General features: G+C 43.6%; 1 protein-coding gene and 1 pseudogene across 8 annotated transcripts in view; both read right to left on the bottom strand.

Annotated features, from left to right (window-relative positions):
* Positions 1-24,688, bottom strand: part of RAB7A (RAB7A, member RAS oncogene family) — an 89,652-nt gene that overhangs the window by 19,812 nt on the left and 45,152 nt on the right. For 5 of the 7 annotated variants that reach the window (XM_064591360.1, XM_045904223.3, XM_045904226.3 and 2 more), the window contains exons 2-4: positions 13,414-13,474; positions 11,196-11,322; positions 1,639-1,857 (exon numbers count right to left, since the gene is read on the bottom strand). In XM_064591360.1, the coding sequence (XP_064447430.1) occupies positions 1,639-1,857; positions 11,196-11,322; positions 13,414-13,466 (399 nt within the window). In that variant the 5' untranslated portion in view covers positions 13,467-13,474. Of the gene's footprint in view, positions 1-1,638; positions 1,858-11,195; positions 11,323-11,780; positions 12,124-13,413; positions 13,475-14,617; positions 14,730-24,688 lie in introns of all 7 variants that reach the window. The other 2 variants (XM_054504546.2, XM_064591375.1) reach the window with 2 other exon arrangements.
* LOC123834377 (ATP synthase subunit s, mitochondrial-like) lies at positions 1,865-7,790 on the bottom strand (annotated as a pseudogene). Its single transcript, XR_008505181.2, has 2 exons — positions 7,780-7,790; positions 1,865-7,220 (listed from the first exon to the last, which is right to left on the bottom strand). The product of XR_008505181.2 is annotated as an ATP synthase subunit s, mitochondrial-like (transcript).

Raw genomic sequence — 24,688 nt, 5'->3', positions numbered from 1 at the left:
AAGGGAGCTGCAGGCCTGGCCAAGGTCATGCTGCTGGCTCTGTATAATGCTGCTAGGCCTCAAACCCAAGCCCATTCTACAGTCCATAGGTTCCAACCCTTAGCTACACTTACAGGCAGACGATGAAAGAGTAAGCAGCTAGTCCGGGAAATACTGAATTGTTTCTCTTGGGACCTCAGAGGTCCCAGCCCAGGAAATGCCTGGCCGCTTGGTCTCAAGCTTTGCAGTCCCATCCCCATTACTGCTAGTGTTACATCACCTGTACCACCGAATTCTGCAGCTCTCACTGACACCCCTGCCTCTCCTACCCTAATTCCTTTCCCACCCCTAGCCCACTTCCAGGCATGAGAGGACTGTCACCTAAGGGAGAAAAAGAGATCAATGGCCAGAAATAAACCAAGCTATAATTAAGAGTCTATGCTCCCAAGAGAAATGCTATTTCAAAGTAAACCAGAGCAATTTTACTCAAAAGCCCAAAGCACACATGGAGATCCAGGCAGGCCCCTGAGGTGCAGGAGCACTCGAGAATGACAAAATCTAATTATCTCCTTTCGAGTACAGAAGGAGAACTGAGGCTCAGAGGGCAAAGACAATGGCCCAAAGTGAGAGCCGGCTGGAGACAGCATGGGGATTTAAACCAGGTCTCGTGGGCCCTGGTCCTCAAAGGGTGCTGACCGGAAGGTAGTTCACATTCCCACAGGTACCTTTCTGGAGCCATTCTGGGCTTTGCATAGAACCCACCAAACCACAAGTCACCTTAGAAGCCAGTGTCTCTCATAGGGGAGGAAAACAGTAACGGGCCAACTAGAAAGCCACCATTTCCCAAGCTCCTCCTGGGTGCCAGGGCTTCTGGGTACACTGTCATCTGATCCCAGAGTATTCTTGTTATGTAAGTCAAGATTCAGACTCCCAAGAAATATTCCCAAATTAAAAGTGCATGAGCCAGGCTTTAAATGCAAGTCTGCCTTTAAATCCAAAAGACCAAAATGCAGACTGCAACTGGCCTCAAGTCAAATTATTTCATAGGGACCAAAATGATGGCCAGTACAGGCAACTCCACAAAGTGGACTTGCTCTTCTCTTGGCATAATTTCAAAGGGAATAGCACTGCAGACTTTCAATGCCCCTGTTCTGCCACAGGGGAAGCAAAAACGGTATGCCTTTACTAGACTAGGAAGCAAGGCCCGATTCCAAGGACTGGGCAGGTAACTAGTTAGTTATGCCTCCCTTCTACCCCACTATGGGGGCACACATACACAGAGATATGCTGGGGACTGGTCCTTAAGGCACATGACTTTTTACCAATCAAAACCAAAAACAGGGGCGCCTGGGTGGCTTAGTCGTTAAGCGCCTGCCTTCAGCTCAGGTCATGATCCCAGGGTCCTGGGATCGAGCCCCACATCGGGCTCCCTGCTTGGCGGAGAGCCTGCTTCTCCCTCTCCCACTACCCCCGCTTGTGTTCCCTCTCTCTGTCAAATAAATAAAATCTTAAAACAAAACAAAACAAACCACCCACTAAAACCAGTACCTGTCATCTGAAACTAAGCTGCCACTTTCAGAAGGCCCAGGAGCCACGACCTAAATGAGGGTAGATTCATAAGCCTCCACATTTAGGATTCCCACTATCTTTAGCACTTACTTGTCTGTTTTCGAGGTCAATCTTGTTTCCCAACACAACGAAGGGGAAGTTTTCAGGATCCCGGGGACTGGCCTGGATGAGAAACTCATCTCTCCAGCTATCGAGGGTTTTGAATGTGTTGGGGGCAGTAACGTCAAATACCAGAACGCAGCAGTCTGCGCCTCTGTAGAAGGCCACACCAAGTGACTGGAACCGTTCCTGGCCTGCTGTGTCCCAGATCTGCGAGAGAGAAAACATTATTCCTTGGGGGGCACAGCACTAGGAGTGGGGGATGCCAGAGGAAACGAGCTGCATTATGGAGCCACCGAGAGACAAGCGACTTCAGATTTCAGAATTCAGGAAGCGAGTGCAGCACCAGAGTATCCCACACAGCCCTGACAGAGAGTATATGTGATTGCATGTTCTGCAGAGGGCAGACAACGAGTCTGAACTCTGCTAGAAAATGTTTTCATCTTGATCTGGGCGGTGGTTCCATGAATAGATATTTATGTAAAATTCATGATATAAACTTAACATTTATGTACCCTGGGAACTTTCTGGGGGTGATGGAAATACAGGGACGTAATTACACACTGAATTGTACATTTAAATCTACATATTGTACTGTATATAAAGTTTACCTAAAAAAATCAGAATGTTTTATTTATATTATGACTCAATTAAAAAAAAAAAAAAGGCAAACAAAAACCCCTGAGAGAGATGAAGGGAAAGACAGCAAGGACATACTTTAGAATAGAGGGGAAAGCCAGCTTTTAATCAAAAGAACACCAGGTACTACTGACTAGCTCAAAGAACTTCATATCGTTCATTGCCATGCTAGGTTCGAGAGCAAGGATGGATTTCCTTACTGCCCTAGATCCCTAACAAGGCCACCCTGGTCGGCCTGAGAGATGGTGAGTGTTCTGAGGAATGGTTCCACAACCCCCAGCAAGTCATCTGGTTTAAGAAAGTGGGGGTCAGAAGCAGCATACCATTACTTCTAGCTGACATGGGTCTTTAACTGTTGGATTCACTGGTTTGCAGGGAACCCACTTAACTTCAGAACAACATAAGAACTTGGACCATCCTTTATAACCCAAATAAATGGCAATTTTATGTCCAAATCACCAGCCAACTACCCCAAAGGCCCAGGGTTTGAACCAAAATGGGAGTGTGGCTTGGGCCACTAGTTTTATCTCCAGAACCAAATTCTGCAGAAGGATGGTTGAGCTCCTTTGTGAAGGCTTTCTCAGGCGGTCAGTCCTGCCTCCCTCCAAGTGATGCAGAACACTTGGGGAACCCGTCAAGTATCCCTAGGCCATACAAAGATTGAGCTCCCAGTTCAGGTAGGAAGAGCACCCTATAAGATGAGGTTATGATGCTTGATTAGAATAAGTAAATAGGCACAAGAGAAATAACAGGACAGGGCAGTAATCTGGGATTCACATTTCTTTAATACTACCAACGTAATCAAAGCTCATGATGTTCTACTAAATCCCCTAACACCTCCCAAAATATTCTCTGAAAGGAGTCCTAAAACCTGTGCAAATCCAGACAGTTGATTTACTCTTGGGGACCGGCTCAAATGACAGTGTAGCAAACAGGAGTGGAGCCAGAACTTAGATACTGACTGGAGGGCTGGATACAGCAGCATTAGAACCCCCTAGAGAAGGTCCAGTAAAGCAATATGACTACACAACTCTAAACTCTGGCCCACAGACTGGCCAAGAATAGCTCAGGCCAACAGCATGCTGGAAGGGGGCTACTGTGGTTACCAATGTCAGGGCTGAGCAAAAGTGCACATTTCAGCTTTCTGTCAATGAACAGTCCCCAAGAGCCCAAGTGTTACTCCTATGAGGAGGACAGGTCTGAGAAACCCGCCTCAGCCTTTTCTTCCAATGCGCATGACCCTCCATAACCAGTACATGAAAACATGGCTGACAGGACTCTTGGCCACAACTGTGAGAGCAAGGAGCCTGACCGTGGCAGCCCACTCCATCCCCAGGAAACCCCAACCACTACATAAACTATCTATATGCACTTCACTCTGGGAAGAATCTTTCTAAAATAGGACATGCCCTAGCAGCCATGGGCTGAGCTCAGCCTGACTGTAGAGTAGAGGTAGGAGGCTGTCATGAATGTATGTGTGTGGCATAGGCGTGCTCAGGCCACTGGTAAAAGCAGCAGCCACTCAAATAGAACCAGAAGGAAGTGACGATGACTTTGATATAAGGGTGAAGACAAACTCAAAGGCAATTATTTTCCCCGCCTCTCATCAGGATGGGGAACTAAATGCAACCCCCACTACAACAAACAAAGCACACATATGCAGACAAAATTCGATCTCCGGTGCCAGTGGATACCCAGTAGAGGGACTGCGGGTGATGTCTGCTTTTGTGCTTTTCTGGTTTCCCAATGTCCTACAGTGAGTATGTGTCTCTGAGTGAAAAAATGAACCCTTTCTCGTAACAGGGAGACTGACCGATGGAGGGGGACCCAAGAGCCTGGTCATACAATAAGGAAAGTAGAAACAGACAACTATTTCTATAAAGAGAAAGTAAGAAAAAAACAGAACTTAAATCTAGGCTTGGACAAATTAAAAAAAAAAATTTTTTTTTTCCATTAGAGAAGTAACACTGTTACTACGTAAACATTTGGGTAAGTAAAGCCAAAGCTAAAAAACCCCCTGAAACACTTGGCACCCTCCCACACAGAGAGCATCTTCATTAGCTCATTTCTTATTCTAGGTATCCAGGCTGTGGGGTTTTACGTAGCTGAAATCTCACACCACACATCACGCCGTGCCCTCCCCATCACTCCTCTCTGCCTAAGTGACACATCACAGTACTCTCTGACAGGAGCTCCCACCTTTACTGCTGCCCAACAAACTCAGCGAACAATTTCACTCTTGTTTTTTAAAAACATATTACTGTCAAATTTCCACAATTTTAAGGACCTCAGGAATGAATGTTAACTTACAGAGCCTCTTCCATATTTCCGATTGCTTGTTTAGGACAGAATCCCAAGAGGAGAACTCCATGACTCTTTTTTTTTTTTTTTTAAAGATTTTATTTATTTGACAGACAGAGACACAGCGTGAGAGGGAACACAAGCAGTGGGAGTGGGAGAGGGAAAAGGAGGCTTCCTGCTGAGCAGGGAGCCCGATGTGGGGCCCGATCCCAGCACCCTGGGATCATGACCTGAGCCGAAGGCATACGCTTAACGGCTGAGCCACCCAGGCGCCCCTAAACTCTATGACTCTTGTTGGAACCAAACGGGTACTTGGAACTCAGATAACAGAGAAGGCAAAGTAAGGCATTAAGAAGTGAAGTTGAAAAACTGCGCAGTTATTCTTTGCAACTTTAAAAAATTAATTTATCTTCACACCTAGAAACGTAAAGTTCTATGAGTGTGATCTCTTAAAATTTTTAATATTTTATAGCACACCCATATTATCTATTTACCCATACTCTAATGTGACAAATATTAACACTGCCACAGTAATGTCAGTTTTTGTTTTGTTTTTTTAAAGAAACAGAGTTAACCCTTCCTCACAGCATTCCCTTTTCTTCCTCCCCAGACGTAAATGGGTCCTGAAGAGTTAACAGTCTACAATGTAATAGTATGATCCTGTACATCTTTTTGCAACTTGCTTTTTTTCCTTTTCCAAAGGTTAACGGCTATATAGCATTCCACTACCTTAATATACACACTCTATTCCCTGGTCATCTCAGCAGCAAGGAGCATTCTTCCTACACTTCTCTTCCTATGCCCAGAGCTAAGTTTCTCTAGGCTCTCGTCCTAGGCAGAGAATTGTGCATGCTCAACAATGAAGAGCAAAATGGTAGTCTCTACTGAAAAGGGCTGCATTGATACACTCCCACCATCAACTTGACAATATTCTACTCCCTGTATTCCAGCCAAAGCTTGATTTTGTGAGCCTTTTTTCCCCCATGTATGTACATTTATAGCAACATGCTTTATTAACTTTAAAGTAAAATGTAGGGCGCCTGGTGGCTCAGTTGGTTAAATGTCTGCCTTCAGCTCAGGTCATGACTCCGGGATCCTGGGATTGAGCCCAGAGCCAGGCTCCCTGCTCAGTGGGAAGTCTGCTTCTCCCTCTCCTCCTCTCTGCCACCCCACCTCAGCTTGTGTTCTCTCTCTCAAATAAAATCTTAAAAAAAAGAACATCTGTGTTATACATTTAAATCACTTTGAAGAACTCTATCTACATCAAGACATATCTATATAAAATGAGGAATATATTAGAATTAAAAGGTTATCTGGGTTTGCATTTTTCTTAAAATGTACATAAATTCTCACTTCCAACTCTAATTTCAGAATGTCATGTCTGAATATTTACTTTCTACATGAGGGACTCTGCTTTTAAAATGTTGCGGTATGACCACCTTTTAGTTCTATTGATGATAAATATATCTAAATAATTTCAAACGAGGGGCGGCTGGGTGGCTCAGTCGTTAAGCATCTGCCTTCGGCTCAGGTCATGGTCGCAGGGTCCTGGGATCGAGCCCCACATCGGGCTCCCTGCTCCATGGGAAGTCTGCTCCTCCCTCTCCCACTCCCCTTGCTTGTGTTCCTGCTCTCTCTCTCTCTGTCAAATAAATAAATAAAATCTTAAAAAAAAAAAAATTTCAAATGATACTTTATATTGAAATAGGACACTTTTCCCCCCATATCCACTATTTACTTACTTTATAACCAGAAGTTTGTTCCTCCTAATCCCCTTCACCTATTTCTCCCATTTCCCACCCCCACCCCTCTGGCCACCACCAGTTTGTTCTCTGTACTGAGTTTTTGTGTTGTTGTTTATTGTTTTTTTAGATTCCACATATAAGAGAAACCATATGGTATTTGTCTCTGTCTGAATGATTTCACTGGGCATAATACTCTCTAGGCCCATCCATGTTGTTGCAAACAGCAAGATCTCACTCTTTTTATGGTGAGTATCACATCTTCTTTATCCATTCACCTATAGATGCTTCCATTTGAAATAAGACACTTACTGAATATTATTATTTTACTTCAAGTCTAATTTTAGTTCTAGAGAAGGTGGTCCTATCTCAAAGGCTTGGACAAGGTTTTCTTTTTCTCTTAGTCCAGGAAGATCACTTTATAGCAAACACTTGAGGTTTCTTAAGTGATGCAGAGCAACGATGCCTCTGTCTGTGATATATCCACATGAAATTATTTCCAACATGCTTTTATGTAAATTTTTAACTTTACAAAGTCTCTCCGAACAGTCAGGCTCAATATATGACACTTGCATGACCTTGTTTTTCCAGCATGCTGTTAGCCCTCCATGTGATCAAATCCAATGCTCATGATTTAAGAGCAGTGGCATCAACTGCCTGAATTCTGTTTGTCTAGAGGGCCTGATGAGAGGTTATGTCCTTCTGCCAACTCTCCTGGCCCTGGTAGCACACCACAGCCCCACAGCAAAGCCACTTGGATGCCACCAGTCAGGGTTGACATCCACTTTATTCAACCAGCCCCAGAAGTATCTGGAGTCACATGACCATGGGGGTTTCTTTAAGCCACCCAACTGCTGGGAAATTTTTCCAAAAGAGCATCTTTTGATAGCACTGGGGGGGGGAGGGAGTGATCCCTGTGACTATAGCAGTGTCACCCTGCCCCGTCACCTTTTTAAATTTGTAATTCCCTGAAATCAAGCCACTGGACATTAAAGGTTTCTTCTGATAGTTGCCTGTTGATGTCTGTTGTCCAGTTATCCACGGGGTTGTTGACTGGATACTATTATGCATTATCAACATTTTTTCTGGTCTGTGGTTTTTATTATTTGGGAATCTTGTTATTCAAATGTTTAATTTAATGTAGTCTACTATTGATCTTTAATCTTCTTTGATTTGTGCTTTCTCTATTTTAAACACCTAAGGTAAAACAATTATTTTAATTTGTAAAGTTTTCATTTTGTACTTTTTTCACTCAGGTCTTGAACCCTCTGGTTACTCCCCACCCAAAATAGAAAACCATGGGCCCACTCCACTGACTGTGTAACTCCCCCTTTCCCTACTCTTTTGGAAGCCGCCTCTCTACTCAGTGTCCAGCTAGGTGTGCCCTGCTTGAGTGCTCCCTGTTCCCTTGATCCGCATGTCTCTTACAATATCACACTGTTTAAATTACCATGGCTTCATAGTAAGTTAACTTTAAATTTTTCTCACATACTTGATTCCATCTAATGTTTAATATTGATGAATTTCTACCTTCTTCCTGAGCAATATAAGGTATCCACAACAACCACTAATCTTCCCTAACACATTAAATTATATAGGTCTAATCCTGGTTTTCTGTGATAGTTTGGAAGTTACATGCTCTTACTATTAGGGTCATAATTCTAACAATAAATATATGCATACAATTAAAGTTTATCTCAGTTTATCTTATCTCAGACCTTTCTAAATGGAATCACTTTCTTTCTGCCTGAAGTACATCTTTTAGAATTTTTGCCATAGAACCTAAGGATGTACGCTTTCATTCTTCCAGGATATTTTTAGCAGGGACAGAACACAGTGCTGAAGGTTTCTTTCAGAATATATTCCGCCTGTTGATTTCCACTGTTACTGTTGAGAGTCAACTGTCAGTCTCATTCCTGTTCCTTTTTAAGGTCATCTTTTTCCTCCAGATGCTTTCGAGTTTGTCTTTTGTTTTTGCAATTTCATTATAGTATGTCGAGATTTCTTTTTTATTTATCCATCTTGGAATTTGGGCTTCCTGAATCTGTAGACTAGTGCCACATCAATCCTGGAAAATTCTCGACAAATATCATCTTTGATCTATTCTCTTTCTTTTGAGATTAAAAGGAAGTCTGACCTATCTACTGAATCCTGTTTGTACTTCTCTTTCCTATCATTCTTCCTTTCAGCCCTCTTCTGGCATGTCCTATCTGCTGCTAAAAACATTCTTGGATTCCCACCTTTTGGTTATTATATTTCATTTTTAGAAATTCTATTAACCTACACCACCTGTTTAGTTTCTTCTCTCCAGATACATAAGATTGCCTTATTTCTTTAAATATAAAAACCACTCTGAATGATCAGGGAGCTTTCCATTGGTTCCTGCCTTGTTTTCTTGTTTGGATTATCTTATTGCACGCTGCTAAAAGCCCGTGAAAAATATGAGGATTCCTCAAGATCTTGGATGATGATGCCTCTGTCCAGAGATCATGGTTTTCATTTACTTCTAGTCTTTCAAGCTGGCTGCAATCGCAGGAGGGCCAGCCTTTTGTTTCAACCTTTCAGAACACCTTCTTTGCCCTGCTGTTTCCAGACTCCAGTGACCTGAGATTCTCCAGCTGGAGTTCACTCCAGCAGTGCAGCCCTGCAGGGTCCCAGCTTAGTAGGGTACATGGAGCTCTACGATAACAGCCCCACACCCAGAAGGAGCTGGGTTCTGACTTTGGAATCAGCCCGCACTGCTATTGAAGCCATAGCCTGGCTCTATAGCTGTTTTCTCCTGGTACAGGAAGCAGCTTTTAGTCTGGCTGGTGCACATGTAAAATCTGCAGGTAGTACTTTACACCAGCAGCCTGAAGGCATTCCATTCCCTTCTGCCTCCTGTCGTCCCCGAGAACTCCTCTGTTAACCTTTGTAAGTAATCCTTCTTTTCTCTCTAGTTGCTCTTATAATTTTGCTTTTGGTGTTCTGCAATTTTGAGTCTTCTGGGTAATTTGCTCAGTTCTCAAAGCTTACTGTTTTCTTCAGCTGTGTTTAATCTGTAGGTTAACTGTTCATTTGGTTTATCACAATGACCATGTTTTCACTTCTTCAAGTTCTAAGTTCTCCAGATCCTCATTTTTTTATAGTATCCTTTTTTATTATGGTTTCGATTCCTTTTTTAAAAATCTCCAGTCATTGTGAACATTTTTTGTGGTACATTATTTCCTCATGTGGCTATGAGCTCACCTTCTGTCCTGAGGTTGCAAGTCTTCCTATAGAATGGTCTTATCTCTGCTTTTGTCAGGAATGACAGGGATTTATGGGTTTATGTCAACATTCCTGTCCCATGTAGAGTATAAGCTCAGAACCCAGACATGAGCATAGTGGGACTGAGAGTCTCCAACAAGAAAGCAAAGAGGCAAAGCCTCAAGCCTACTTCATTCATGAGCTTTGCCACTTCCTTGGGTTGAGGGTATTTGGTCCTGTTTTCTCATATTTCCAAGGTCCCGGGTGAGTGTGAGACTGAGTGAGTGAGTGAGAGAGAGAGAGAGAGAGAGAGAGAGAGAGAGAGTATGTGTGTGTGTGTGTGTGTGTGTGTGTCTTCCCAAGGGGATTCTCAATTCTAGTTCCCCTACCTTTTGTAGTCACATCTCCTGCCCCTGGCGAGTGATGAAACTCTAGTCCTGGTTATAAACTTGCAAAGCACCATGGCAGAAGCCCCCAAGCTTATCACTAGCTTTCGGTTCCCTCTTCTTTCCTGAAACCTGGAAATTTCTTTTTCTCTCAAGTTTGGCTTATTAAAATTGTAGTCATATTTTGGACATCTGTATGTGTATGCTTGGGGGAGGTGGGAGGCGAAATCCATATTAACTCCATCCTGGATGTGTGAGTCAAGGAAGTGTCAAGAGTCCTTATCCTCTGGGAGCATGTCACAGCTTGAGGTCCATGTGTGTAAAAACTTCTACCTGTAACACCTGGATCATTCAAACATTTTGGTGAGCCTGGTGTTTGCTAGGACTACAGTGGGATAAGAATTATAGTTGTCTCTTGAGGCCTAGTCTGCCAGGGACCTCATTTAATACAGGAAGGAACAACTGCTGTGGAGGTAGGAGTTTCAGAAGACAACACCTGGGCTAAAAGTTGGAGACTTCGGGATGAAGACAAGGTTGGGACAAAGGGGCTGGGATAGAAGCAGACAGATGCAAGGACAGGTTTGTAAGAGCAGCACGTGGTTTAGAAGGACTGGCAAAAGACAAAAAAGTGAAGAATAGTTTGTAGCCAGAATGCAAAGGCTTTCAAAAGTTCCTATGAAGGAATGTGTATTTTAGCCTAATTGTTGCAAGGGAAAATCTTAAAAGATTAAGGTGATACACAAAAAAGCTAGGCTGGCTTAAGAGAAACACAACTTTGGTGGCTATAGATAGGACAGATTAAAAGAAGCCAGAAAAATAGGGAAACTACATGAACAGCTACTGTAAGAATCTAGGAGAAACCCAAAGACATTTTGGCCTAAAATATTATGTAGGGATATTAAGAAAGGAATGAGTTAGACATTTTGGAGACACAGCAAGACAGAGGCCTGTATGTTGTCAAATTCAGCAAAAACAAAAACAAAAAAACCCAAACCAAACCAACAGCAAAAAAAAGGAACTCCAATTAAATTTGAGCTTTGGAAAAACAATGAAAAATTTCTAGTATGTCTCATGCAGTATCTGGGTCATACTAGATGTCCTATATTTTATCTGGCAATCCTACCTGTGGCCAATTATCCATGAATATTGTAGTGGGAAATGAAGAACAGGGAGGGAAAATGCCTAGGCATGAACAAAAGGGTTCAGCCCGAATGAACAAGGCTTGGTTGGCAAAGTGGAGACGCGTGCTTACCTGCATTGTAACTAGTCTGTCATCCACCATCACCTCCTTTGTCAGAAAGTCTGCTCCTATTGTAGCTTTGTACTGATTACTGAATTTCTTGTTCACATACTGGTTCATGAGTGATGTCTTACCAACTCTGAAATTGGAGAAAAACCACAAGTATAGGTCAACTAGCAAGGGATGGAAAACAGATTCTGATCCTTGCAGCTCTGAAGATACCTGCCTATCTTAAAGGAGAACAAGGAACTGTAATCACAACAGAGAGCCGTGCCAGCCAACTGCCCAGTGTTACTCATTCGAGGTTGTATTTTCTCCTGGGATAAAAATACGGGGTACAGATATGGGCCAGATGTTGAAAAGCTGCTTTTAAGTTTGTACAAGCAAGTCAGATGGTAGAACCTAGTATTATCTTTTTCCTTCCAGAAAGATGTCAGCAAATACTCTCCTTCTAAAAGGAGCTACAGCAATAAGATCACTCCACCACTCCAAAAATATCTCTGCTGTCTTGGGTGTCTCTCCACTTAGGGGTTGCTATTCAGTCTAAGAAAGTAATAGCACAGGAGGAAGTCAATGGCTGCGAGCAGACATACTCACCAGTCAGCCACCTGCTGCTTCAAAGTTTAAAATCTGAAGTGGAGAAAGCATCAATATTCCACCAAATCAGACTCTATCTCAGAGTAAGCTCCTCCAGAGATGTCTTCCAATAAGAAAACTCAGCAAGAGACAATGTGTGGATTTTTTTTGGTGATGAGATTAGCTGGGGCAGGTTGAGGATAATACAAAAGGCTTCTTCAAAGTCAACGGGAATGCCTTCCTTTCCCACTGAGAAAAACACTCATTTTCATATGCAGAGAACCTGGTAGTACAGTTATGGCTTAAGGCAGTGTTCTCCAACCCAGGCCACCTGGATCTGAATTTTCAGAGGAGGCCAGGAGATCTGTAATCAAATAAAGGCTTGGTGATTCTTTCCAGGCAAGTTTGGGCCTAAAACAATACCCTTCAATCCTGACACCACACTAGAGTCACCAGGAGTAAGGGAGGCAAGGGAGGGACAGAGACAGAGAGACAGAGAGATGTGTGTATTTAAGTACTGCTAACTAGGCCCAACCCACTGGTATGGAAGACTTTTAAAAGGCTCCTCAGGGGGCGCCTGGGTGGCTCAGTCACTTGGCGTCTGCCTTCGGCTCAGATCATGATCCCAGCGTCCTGGGATCAAGCCTCACGTTGGGCTCCCTGCTCCGCGGGAAGCCTGCTTCTCCCTCTCCCACTCCCCCTGCTTGTGTTCCCTCTCTTGCTATGTCTCTCTCTGGCAAATAAATAAATAAAATCTTTTAAAAAAGAAATAAATAAAAGGTTCCTCAGGCAATTAAAAAAGCCAGCCAGGGTAGAAAAATCACTGCCTTTTTAAAGGGCAGGGAGCTCTGGGATAAGGAGGCATACCTGCATTTATTATTATTATTTTTTAAAAAAATACAGGGGCACCTGGGTGGCTCAGTCATTAAGTGTCTGCCTTCGGCTCAGGTCATGATCCTGGGGTCCTGGTATCGAGCCCCGCATCGAGCTCCCTGCTCAGCGGGAAGCCTGCTTCTCCCCCCTCTCCCATTCCCCCTGCTTGTTGTTCCTGCTCTCACTCTCTCTCTCTCTGTCAAATTAATAAAGATCTTAAAAAAAAAAAATACATAGCTTCCAGTTGGCCTAAGGTTTCACAGGTCACTTCAGATGCTGAGTCTGAAAAGTCTCCCACAGAATCCTAACAGCTACTAAAGAGCTGGTCACTTACTTAGTGGCAGATCTAGGATCAGAATCCAGTTATCCAGTCCCAGGTTCTTTTGAATATAGACCTGAATCTGGCACAGCGGTGGGAGGATACCGCACAGCACACCCCAAACCCACAACTGGTAGGCATGAGGTCAGTGGCAACAAATCTACATAAACAGAACTCCCTTGTCTAACCAGCTCAGAAAAAAGGGATTCCATGAAACTATTCTTGAGTTTAAATAGCTACCCCTTCCCCCAAATCATGCCAAAGATCAGGGAACGAAGGGTTACAGAACAAGAGATCATTCACATTTCTGCTGTGCCCGAAAGAGCAGGAGACCTAGGGCCCTACTGCCACCACTATTAGAGAAGGAACTGCCAAATGTCAGCATGGAGGGCACAGGCTTCAAGGAGGTCACATTTATTAACCCAAGCCAACATGTTAGTTCAAACGGTGAGAACCACTTACCCAGAATCTCCCAGGATGATAACCTTCAGCAACACTTTCTTCCTAGAGGTCATCCTTCAAACTAAAAGGAAAAAGGAGAAAGCACTGTGAGTGTGACAGAAGTACCAAGGCTAACCACATCCCCCAGTGTAAACATCGAAACAGCCCCGGGAGCACTGAGTCTTGGGCCTTTCTGTTGGCTATTTCCCTGCCATCCAGGGGGACTGGGCAGAGAGCAGTATCAGTCATTAGAACTCTGGACCCAAGCTGGGCAAAATAGTGAGTCAGGCTCATCCTGCCCCTCGGGGTAGTCCAAAAGAACGGATTCTCCCTCTTGGATGTTGGATCAGTGTGGATTAATGCTCCAACTTCCTCAACAGCTCAGTCCTGCTTCATTTAAGTCTCTGCTCACATTGCACTTCCTCAGAGAGGTGATGTTATCTAAAGTAGCACACCCTCTCCCCATCTGCTCTATCCCTTTACATTGCCTTAGTTTTCTTCAGAGCACTTAACCACTACTTGGCATCTGAATCTATTACATTTGTCTGTCTTCTCCCTTTTCTTTTTTTTAAAAAGATTTTATTTATTTATTTGACAGAGAGAGAGACAGTGAGAGCAGGAACACAAGCAGGGGGAGTGGGAGAGGGAGAAGCAGGCTTCCCGCGGAGCAGGGAGCCTGATGCGGGGCTCGATCCCAGGACCCTGGGATCATGACCTGAGCCGAAGGCAGACGCTTAACGACTGAGCCACCCAGGCGCCCGTCTTCTCCCTTTTCGAATAACCTCCACCAAGACAGTTTTATTCCCCACTACATCTCTAGTGCCAAGTAGAGAATTATTATCAAATATTGGGGTAGTGTGAGAATAATACCTGACCTGTAGCTCTTGGAATCACCCTTTTCTAGAAAACCTTTCAGGCAGCCTTCCCTACCCTTGACTAGACAATGTAAGATGCCTAATCTTTGCTCATCTCTATTCCAGAACTTGCTCCTATTTACTTTTCAAGACAGGGTTCCGGTCTTAATTATCCCTTAGTCTCCTGAACCTGACTCAGTGACTTTCAGAAAAGCAGAAGTCTTAAATTCTGGACCCCAAAGTTAGCAACTTATCTAAAACTGCTAGACGATCACTCCTCCGACAGCTGGAATCCCCAGCGTGAGGCCTGTGTTCTCTGGAACCAGGAATTCAAGACTGAATGTTAGAACCCTCGAGAATGACACCTATACCTGAGAGCCCTTAGCTCTGGTCCATTATCCTCAGGAGACCGTGAAACAGCAAGGGCAGGAGACTACAAGTAACAAGGCAAGGGTCAACATCTACCTCCTGCCTTCAGTGGAGCTGCGGGAAAGAAGTGTTTACATATAAAAAAAGGTAGGTAAGGAACTGGGTTCAGTAAAGCCTGTTGTTATTCTTCTACAGTTTGGGAGAACAAGGCAGTCAAAACTAGGTCTCAGAAAAGCTATTTTTTAGTTTCATTTTTATTTTTTTTAAAGATTTTTATTTATTTATGTGTCGGGGGAGGGGCGGTAAGTGCACAAGTAGAGGCAGTGGCAGGCAGAGGGAGCAGGCTTCCCGTTGAGCAGGGAGCCCGATGTAGGGCTTGATCCCAGGACCCTGGGCCATGACCTGAGCCGAAGGCAGACGCTTAACCAACTGAACCACCCAGGCGTCCCTTAAGTTTCATTTTTAACCACCTAGCTTCTAGAAGGCTGAGGCTGGCTATAGTGACTGTGACTTTATCCTTTAGTGCTTGCTTCTGTTACATTCTTATACATCTAATATTCCTTTGAGTGAATTAAGTGTTTAAATAGCTATTCCTGCCTTTTACTTAATATACCAAAAATCTGGGGAAAGTAATGCTGTAAAGAACATTTTTGAACTTCAGTTTGTGGGATCATTTCCTTGGGACCCAGCAACAGCCATGGGGCGGTGCAGGTGGGGTGGGCATGATCTTCTTAGATTCAGACTCACAGGATTATCACAGGCCATACCTGGCACTTGCCTACTGAGGAGGACTGGGGGGACAAGAACACACCTTGCTGGCTGTTCTTTCAACAATCCACACAGCAGATGGCTCTGGTATAGGGAGACAGTGTGGGTTCAACCCCTGACTTAAAACCCTCATTGTTGAGGGGATCCAATCATCTGTTTTAATAGCTCTGTTGGAGGGCGCCTGGGTGGCTCAGTTGGTTAAGCGACTGCCTTCGGCTCAGGTCATGGTCCTGGAGTCCCGGGATCGAGTCCCGCATCGGGCTCCCTGCTCGGCGGGGAGCCTGCTTCTCCCTCTGACCCTACCCCCTCTCATGTGCTCTCTCTCTCTCATTCTCTCTGTCTCAAATAAATAAAATCTTAAAAAAAAAAAAAAAAAAGCTCTGTTGGCTTCTTGTGAGGAACACAACCAGCACAAGAGCCACTGTACTCTGTGAAGCCCAAGCATGGGGCTCCATGGGGGTACTTCACAGCCTCTCCCTATCCAGATGCAATTACCAACCAGGAGACATTTTACCATAAGCTACAGTGCCCAGCAACAGAAGGTGACAGTCTGCCTTCATCAGGTTCCCCAGAAAAAAAGTTAACCAAAGGTCAAATTCTCACACAGGCAAAAGGGTTCTGTTAAACTTAACTTACAGATATTGTTTAGGAATGGGGTTACTGAATCAAAAGTATAAACATTTTCATGACTTTCACTAATTCACTTTTCTGAAGGATTTTCCAAATTTATACTGCAACCACTGTTGCAGTGGTTAACAGCAGTATAGGACTTAAGTAAGAAAATGCCAATCTTACTGAAACAAAGGAAATCGGAATTAATGAAGAGATATCTCCAATAGGAAGACTTAATGCAGGGATGTAAATTCTCCTCTACTGAAACAATCCCAAGGATTTTTTTGGAACTTGAAATAATTCTATTCATCAAAATAAATTCACAAGAGTCCCTCCCATTCTTCCCCAAAAGAATAATGACAAGAGGACAGAGGACTTGCCTTAACAGTCTTGGAAAGTATGTTATAAAAATACAGTATTAAAAGTATGGGGCTGGAATAGGACTAAACAGAAAAATAACCCAGAAATGAAAAATTTGGACAAATATGGCATTATAAAATTCAGTAGCAAAAGGATGAAAAAAAAAATTCACTAAGTGAAGGCAGCCAGAAAAATTCTGAGAATTAAGATCCTTACACTTCAAAAAAAAAAAAAAACCTTACACTTCATGCTCCAAAACAGATTACCAAAGGAGTAAAGATGTAAATGTAAAAATGAAGTTGAAAGGAATACAATATTGGGTTTTTCCTGGATTGTAGAACTACAAATAGCTTTGTTTTCTTTATACTATCTTATTGTGACCTTTGGAGGAACATATTACCCTTAAACTGAAAAAGCTATTTCCATTTTGGAGAAAAACGTTAATCTGCTGATTTTTCAAGTAAGTTTTCTCATTACAAAAATAGTCCTTATTCATCATGAAAGATGAACTACACACGAATGAGGATTTTCATCCTCACTTAGGGCCTGTCGAACATTCAAGGGTTGTTGCAAATGATACTCAACAGTGGATCTGAAGAAACCCAACAAGTGGTTTCACCGGGATGTTGACGGCTTTAAACTGGCAAAGTTCAGAGCCATGTTTTTGTACTTACTGTTCTCCAGGATCAAGAATGGGGGACACTTGTTTCTAGAAAAGAGCTAAGAAAAAAAAACAAAACAAAACTCAAGCACAACTTTTGCTACAAGAAGCTGCCCAAGCTGCAATGTCTTTAAAATCTCCACTCGCAGTTTCTTCTGTTACTGATTTCCATCAACACCTTCATGGATTTCTGAAGACTGAAATTACTTTTTGAAATTCTACAAACTAAGGGGATGCCTGGCTGGCTCAGGTGGTAGTGCATGCAACTCGATCTCAGGGTTTTGAGTTCTAGCCCCAGGTTGGGCATAGAGTTTACTTAAAAATAAATAAATAAATAAATAAATAAATAAATAAATAAATAAATAAATAAAAATCCTACAAACTAGAAACTTCTAACTGGGAAACAGTTTCTAACACAGAGACCATTCCTTTTACAGGAGAAACTGAAGCAGGCAAAGAGTTGTAACAAGGTCCCTAGCCACTGTGTTCCTTGGAAATGAATATTTTGGATAACATCTATTAATCCATTTACATATGATATCTTCTAAAACCTTTTTAGAATAAGGTGTATTCAGAACACATTTCCTTCCTTCTGCTTTCAAACCAAGCCTCATTAGTGTGCTCTGGAACGACTTCCTAGGAAGAACAAGCAATACTAACTATTCCATATGATGCATCAATTCTTTCCCTCAAGTATAATTTTTTCTCACGTAATAAATCAAAAGCTAGAATGTTCCTCTGTTAGCCTGGAGTTACCACCTTCTTCATCTCTGAAGCAGAGAAACAAACTGGCCATAAAGGCAGACACAACAAAGAAACCCCATGTAGGTAAAAAGGTCAGGAAAATAATATCCAAGGGTCTGGGCTGGGCACGGCCAGCGAGGTCAGAAAGGGCCCAATAGAGAATGGTCAGGGCGAGGGCAGTGAGAACAGAGAACTGCTATGGGAAAAACTGGAGGAGCAGGGAAGGGGTAGAAGTTGGCGGTCAGCGGGCCATTGCAAAGTCTGGCCAATGCAACTTTGTGTGGTGCTCACAAACTTAAGATGACTGCTCAAGTAGAGGTGAGACTAGGGAGTTGCAGTATCAAGGAGTTGAAAGCAAAGCGTTTGCAAAGCCATCAAGACAACTATAAAACACAGGGAATGAAGGTGAACCAGGTGTTGTTATCATGTCCAAGATCACAGCAATTGAGTGGCAGAGCTGGAATTGTCACAAGTGTCAGCCCAGGCCTCAATATTTGACCATCATGCCACTCTGTAATATCAGCTCTCACCGCAAAGAGGATTCTGGTTCACCAGGGCTGGGGATCAGTCCTCAATTAGGCATTCTTAAAAGTTCCTTCTGGCAACTGAGGCACACACACCAGGTTTGGAAAATACTGACTTGAGGTCCATAACTGCTGTTCTGATTTACATGTGTGTCTGATACAGTGATAGCACATATGTTAGAGGTGCAAGGAAAGGGCAGTTAAACCAACTGGTTTTCTAGAGCCCATTAACATTTTTATTTGCTTGGTGTTGCCAAGTTGCCTACTCTCTAACAGCTAGATCCTAATCAAACAAGTGACTTTTCTGCTATCTTGTCTCTCCCCCCACCCCCCAATTAAAGTACTGAATTATAGAAAATTTAGAAAGGTACATACAAGAATGAAGCAAAGACAAAAAGGCACCCACAATTCCAACTCTTAGAAACAATCACTATTAGCACCAGGGGCGCCTGGGTGGCTCAGTTGGTTAAGCGACTGCCTTCAGCTCAGGTCATGATCCTGGAGTCCCGGGATCAAGTCCCGCATCGGGCTCCCTGCTCAGCAGGGGGTCTGCTTCGCCGTCTGACCCTCTTCCCTCTCGTGCTCTGTCTCTCATTCTCTCTCTCAAATAAATAAATAAAATCTTTAAAAAAAAAAAAAAAAGAAACAATCACTATTAGCACCAGAGTTTAGGTCTTTCTAGTTTTCCTTCAAATGGCTGAGATTATACTGTTGCATCCTGTTTTGTTATTGACATTAAGGTTGCATAATACTGCAGCATATGGATAATGCCACTATTATTAAGCATGCAATTATTTTTATTTATTTATTTATTTGACAGAGAGAGAGAGACAGCGAGAGAGGAAACACAGGCAGGGGGAGTGGGAGAGGCAGAAGCAGGCTTCCCGCTGAGCAGGGAGCCTGATGTGGGGCTCGATCCCAGGACTCTGGGATCACAACCTGAGCAGAAGGTAGACGCTTAATGACTGAGCCACCCAGGTGCCCCACAATTATTATTATTATTTTTTAAAGATTTTATTTATTTATTTGACAGAGAGAGACACAGCGAGAGAGGGAATACAAGCAGGGGGAGTGGGAGAGGGAGAAGCAGGCTTCCCACAGAGCAGGGAGCCCGATGCAGGGCTTGATCCCAGGACCTTGGGATCACGACCTGAGCCGAAGGTAGACGCTTAACAACTGAGCCACCCAGGCGCCCCTATTTTAAATTATGTATATAATCTGATCAGACACACAAATGGGTTATCACTCAGCAAAATAGTATGAATATTTTAAAGGCCCTTGAAATACACTGACAAAATTATTTTCCAGAACAGTTTTACTAACACTCACACCATCAGTGAACTAGTTATTTCCATTTCACCATACCCCAGCCATCATTAGCACAAATCATTGTTAATCATATAGCTAGAAAAGAGGGCCAACTGGTTCCATCTGCATCTCTTAGCTCAGCAGAGGTCAAACATTTCAACCAGGTATCTCTCAGTTGTCTGATGGTCTCTGCCTATTTTATCTACTATAAGGTGATTTACTGCATACATAGTCTATAGTATTGAGAAGGAAGCATCATGGGGACAGAAGTTTAGGCTTCTGAGCAGATTTGAAAGTACCATTCTGAACTATAACCAGCTTGAAACCTCTCCATCCCATTTTCTTCCAAGACTCTGTGCTCTGTACCTGACCATTAAAGAAGACCCAGCAGGGGCACCTGGGTGGCTCAGTCGGTTAAGCATCTGCCTTCTACTCAGGTCATGATCCCAGGGTCCCGGGATCGAGGCCCCCGCGCCCCCCACGTCTGGGTCCCTGTTGAGCGGGGAAGCCTGCTTCTCCCTCTCCCTCTGCCCCTCCCCTAGCTTGCACGCACGAGCGCTCTCTCTCAAATAAATTAAATCTTAGAAGAAGAAGATGGGGGCGCCTGGGTGGCTCAGTTGGTTAAGCAACTGCCTTTGGCTCAGGTCATGATCCTGGAGTCCCGCATCGGGCTCCCTGCTCGGCAGGGGGTCTGCTTCTCCCTCTGCCCTCTTCCCTCGCGTGCTCTCTGTCTCTCATTCTCTCTCTCTCAAATAAATAAATAAAAAATCTTTAAGAAGAAGAAGAAGAAGAAGATGGCGATGATGACCCAGCAGTCATCTTGTCCTCAAAATCAATGAATTCAAGGCTCAGAGTGAGGTAGGCAAGCAACATGTACTGATAAAGTTCTGGAGAAGGTCACAGGGGAGGCACCGGGAAGGCATATACTACCACTGTGCTGGTCACCAAGCTGAACAGTAACATCCGCTGTAGGTAGATTCTTTGGAACTTTCCAAACTGAGGAACCTGATTAGGGCCTAACATTAAGGCTCAAGACCACTTCCTGAGCGCACTCCATGCCAGGCACTACACTATAGGTCATGCATTTTTTTTTTTTTTTAAAGATTTTATTTATTTGACAGAGAGAGACACAGCGAGAGGGAACACAAGCAGGGGGAGTGCGAGAGGGAGAAGCAGGCTTCCCGCCGAGCAGGGAGCCTGATGTGGGGCTCGATCCCAGGACCCTGGGACCATGACCTGAGCGGAAGGCAGATGCCTAACAACTGAGCCACCCAGGTGCCCTATCTATAGGTCATGCATTTAATCCTCACAATGAGCCCTTAAGGTCGAATTCTCATTTAACAGACAAGGAAACAGAAGTTTGTAGGTGGTCACTGAATTTGTTAAAATATTCAGATGTGAGATGGGAGCCCAGGACCAATTACAAAGCGCTTCATATTGGGTTGATCAACAAGATCAAAAAGGCTTGTCATGCTTCAAAATAATCCACAGGGTGAGATGGAGTGCACAGCACTGTTCACACTACTTTTTTTTTTTTTTTTTATCTGACAGAGAGAAAGACAGAATGCGGGGGGGGGGGAGGGGGGATAGAAGGAGAAAGCAGACTCTCCGCTGAGCACGTGGGACTCGATCCCAGGACTCTGAGATCATGACCTGAGCTGAAGGCAGGTGCTTAACGACTGAGCCACCCAGGCGCCCTGTTCACACTACTTTTGCACTATTTGAGATTTTCCATAATAGAAAATTATAAATGCAATTCACACTTTTAACAAATTAGGAAAAATCAAGAATGTAATAAATTTATTTTCATTAATAAAAATACTGTGACAAACTTTTATGACAAATGTGTCCCAGATTCAGGCTTGATAATCATCTCTGGTTATCTGTGATAATCAGCCTCTGGTTTGCGGGCAAGCATACTGTTAGTCTTGCCATGATAGAAATCTTAGGTTAGAAATGTCTGGCACACTGGCAACGATGTGGATGGAACTAGAGGGTATTATACTAAGCGAAATAAGTCAATCAGAGAAAGACAATTATCATATGATCTCACTGATATGTGGAATTTGAGAAATAAGGCAGGGGCACCTGGGTGGCTCAGTTGTTAAGCGTCTGCCTTCGGCTCAGGTCATGATCTCAGAGTCCCGGGATCGAGTCCCGCATCGGGCTCCCTGCTCAGCGGGAAGCCTGCTTCTGCCTCTCCCACTCCCCCTGCTTGTGTTCCTGCTCTTGCTGTCTCTGTCAAATAAATAAATAAAATCTTTAAAAAAAAAAAATATATATATATATATAACCTTCCCTTCTTAAAAACAACAGAGCAGCAACCCACCCACAGAGGTGTCTTTAAAAAAAAGAGAGAGAGAGAGAAACAAGGCAGAGGATCATAGGGGAAGGGAGGAAAAAATGAAACAAGATGAAACCAGAGAGGGAGACAAACCATAAGAGACTCTTAATCTCAGGAAACAAACTGAGGGTTGCTGGAGTGGAGGGGGGTGGGTGGGATGGGGTGGCTGGGTGATGGACATTGCGGAGGGTATGTGCCATGGTGAGCACTGTGAACTGTGTAAGACTGATGAATCACAGACCTGTATCCCTGAAACAAATAATACATTATATGTTAATAAAAAGAAAAAAGAAAAGAAATATCTGGCACATACCTTTTATTTTTATTTATTTATTTTTTAAAGGTTTTATTTATTTATTTGACAGAGAGACACAGCGAGAGAGGGAACACAAGCAGGGGGAGGGGGAGAGGGAGAAGCAGGCTCCCCGCAGAGCAGGGAGCCCGATGTGGGACTCAATCCCGGGACTCCAGGATCATGACCTGAGCCGAAGGCAGTCGCTTAACCGACTGAGCCACCCAGGCGCCCTGGCACATACCTTCTTTTAAAAAGGAAGCCTAAATAAAAAACTATGTTATGACTTTGATAATAACTTTTTTTTTTTTAAGATTTTATTTATTTGAGAGAGAGGGAGAGAGAATGAGCAGGGGGAAGGACAGAGGGAGACGCAGACTCCCTGCTGAGCAGGGAGCCTGTCGAGGTGCTAGCTCCCAGGATCCTGAAATTATGACCTGAGGTGAAGGCAGCCACTTAACCGACTGAGCCAGCCAGGCGCCCCAGAAGTAACTTGTTTTAAGATCAGTTTGAGAGAGAGAGAGAAAGGGAGGGGAATAATATAAATTTGGATTCCCACAACTGAGCTGTTTAAGATGGAAAGTTTGAACAAAAGAATTTTCTTTCTTTTTTTAAGTAAACTCTACCCTCGAACTCAAAATCCCGAGATCAAGACTCCCATGCTCTGCTGTCTGAGCCAGCCAGGCACCCCAAGAGCAAAATTTTCAACAAATAGTATCACCCAGCCAATTCCAATTCCAATGGCTAAAAGGCACTACACAAGGGTTCTAGAGTAGCAGGAGACAGCCATAAAAGGTCAATAAACGTATATAAAAACAATCCAGGAAGTGGAAGAAGTTATGCTAGTTGCAGAAGGTGGTTTGCTTGATGGGCATAGGAACCACAGATAACAAGTGAAGGAAGACTAGCTACACAAAGGCTTAAGATCAAATGTTACCAAGTGTATCTCTTGAAAACTCACTATGTGCTTGTCTTCAGGCTAAGCATCTTATCTGTATCATCTCATCTGGGTAAGCATGAAGATTAAGATAACTTAGTGTTACTTATGGGACAGTTTAAGGGTGTTCAGTGTGTACTCTGTGGATGGGAGTTGGAACGTGACTACTGTAACAATCCCAGGGTTAGCAAATCCAGGAAATACTCTACTTTAAAAAAAAAAAAGAGGAAAAAGGACAAGGGCGAACAGATTGCCTGAGTTAAAAATAAAAATGGCTTCAAAATTCTAGGCCCAGAAGAAAGGCAAGAAATAATATCTCGAATGATGTTTTGAAAGCTCCCAAATTAAAACAAGCCATAATTTCAAATGGTAGCAAAAATGTCCCTCCAATAAGGAAATGAGAAAGATGGAAACTGGAGTTGTTTGGAAAACCCCATGATCAGATGGTGCCCGAACCAGGTGCAGGTACAGGAAAGTGAACGGGAGAAGAATGTAGGCCACAGCCACATACTTCCCGGAGGGGATACAAGGCTCCAGAGAGGAGGAGGCTCATCCTGGGCAGGGGGCAGGAGTGGAAAGACTGACTGCCAGTCTGGGAAGGAGGAGGGAAGGGGATGAGTGGGGGCCTTTGACCAAAGCCCTTTCTGTGGAATCATGAAGTCAACTCTGGGGAAGCTCAGGATAGTGCTGGTGTTCTAGAAACTCAGACAACAGGATTAGGTTGGAAAGCAGACTTTAGCAACCAGTCAGTATGGACAATCACTATCTCCAAATGCACAACAGGCATTTAGGCAAGTAAGCCACCTTTTTACTTTTAACTAGCCTTTCTTGTTTTTACGGAATAAAGTCACTTGCCTGGTCTGGAGCACCTTCCCTGCCCTTCAATTGGCTAAGTTCTAATACCCTTCATTCAACACAAGTGTATTTCAGAATAATCCTAAAACCTTAAATCTAGGTTCTCTACTTCTAGGGCACCAGAGTTTGTAGTGAGTTTTTCTTTCCCTTTCAGGTCAAATGCTGCCGTCAGCAGGAAGCCTCCTCTAGCCTCCCCAGGGCCCAAGACAAACTCCAGCCTTCCTTCCACCAGTTTCCATTACATCCACCCAGTAAATGAAGAGATACTGTGGGTAGGACTAAGCTGTGACCAACCCAGAGTGGAATCTGCCCAAAGAGGAAGCCCACACCTGGGACACAGATGGCTGGGGGCAGTGGGCAGGGCCTGTGGAATTTCTTCCCGTGTTAAAGCAGTTGGTACTCTGGAAAGTTCAAGAGCCACTGGTTTAATAGAGTCAAGGATCTGGTCAGGAACATGTATTTTCAAGTCTAGGAATAATATGAGCTCAGTTGAATTTTATCATATTCCTCTTTCCTCCTAAATAGAGGGCCTGGAGTAATCTTGCAGTCAAATCTTTTTTTAAAGTTTTTAAGTAAAGGGACGCCTGGGTGGCTCAGTCGGTTAAGCATCTGCCTCTGGCTAGGGTCATGATCCTGGGGTCCTGGGATCAAATATATTGGGCACCTTG

The sequence above is a fragment of the Mirounga angustirostris genome, unplaced genomic scaffold (genome assembly GCF_029215605.1).
Source record: "Mirounga angustirostris isolate CCGP_5_RB_7025 unplaced genomic scaffold, mMirAng1.0.hap1 SCAF_1, whole genome shotgun sequence".
In the NCBI taxonomy this organism is placed as follows: domain Eukaryota; kingdom Metazoa; phylum Chordata; class Mammalia; order Carnivora; family Phocidae; genus Mirounga; species Mirounga angustirostris.
Note: the sequence above shows the minus strand (reverse complement) of the source record. Positions and strands in the feature narration are given on the sequence as shown.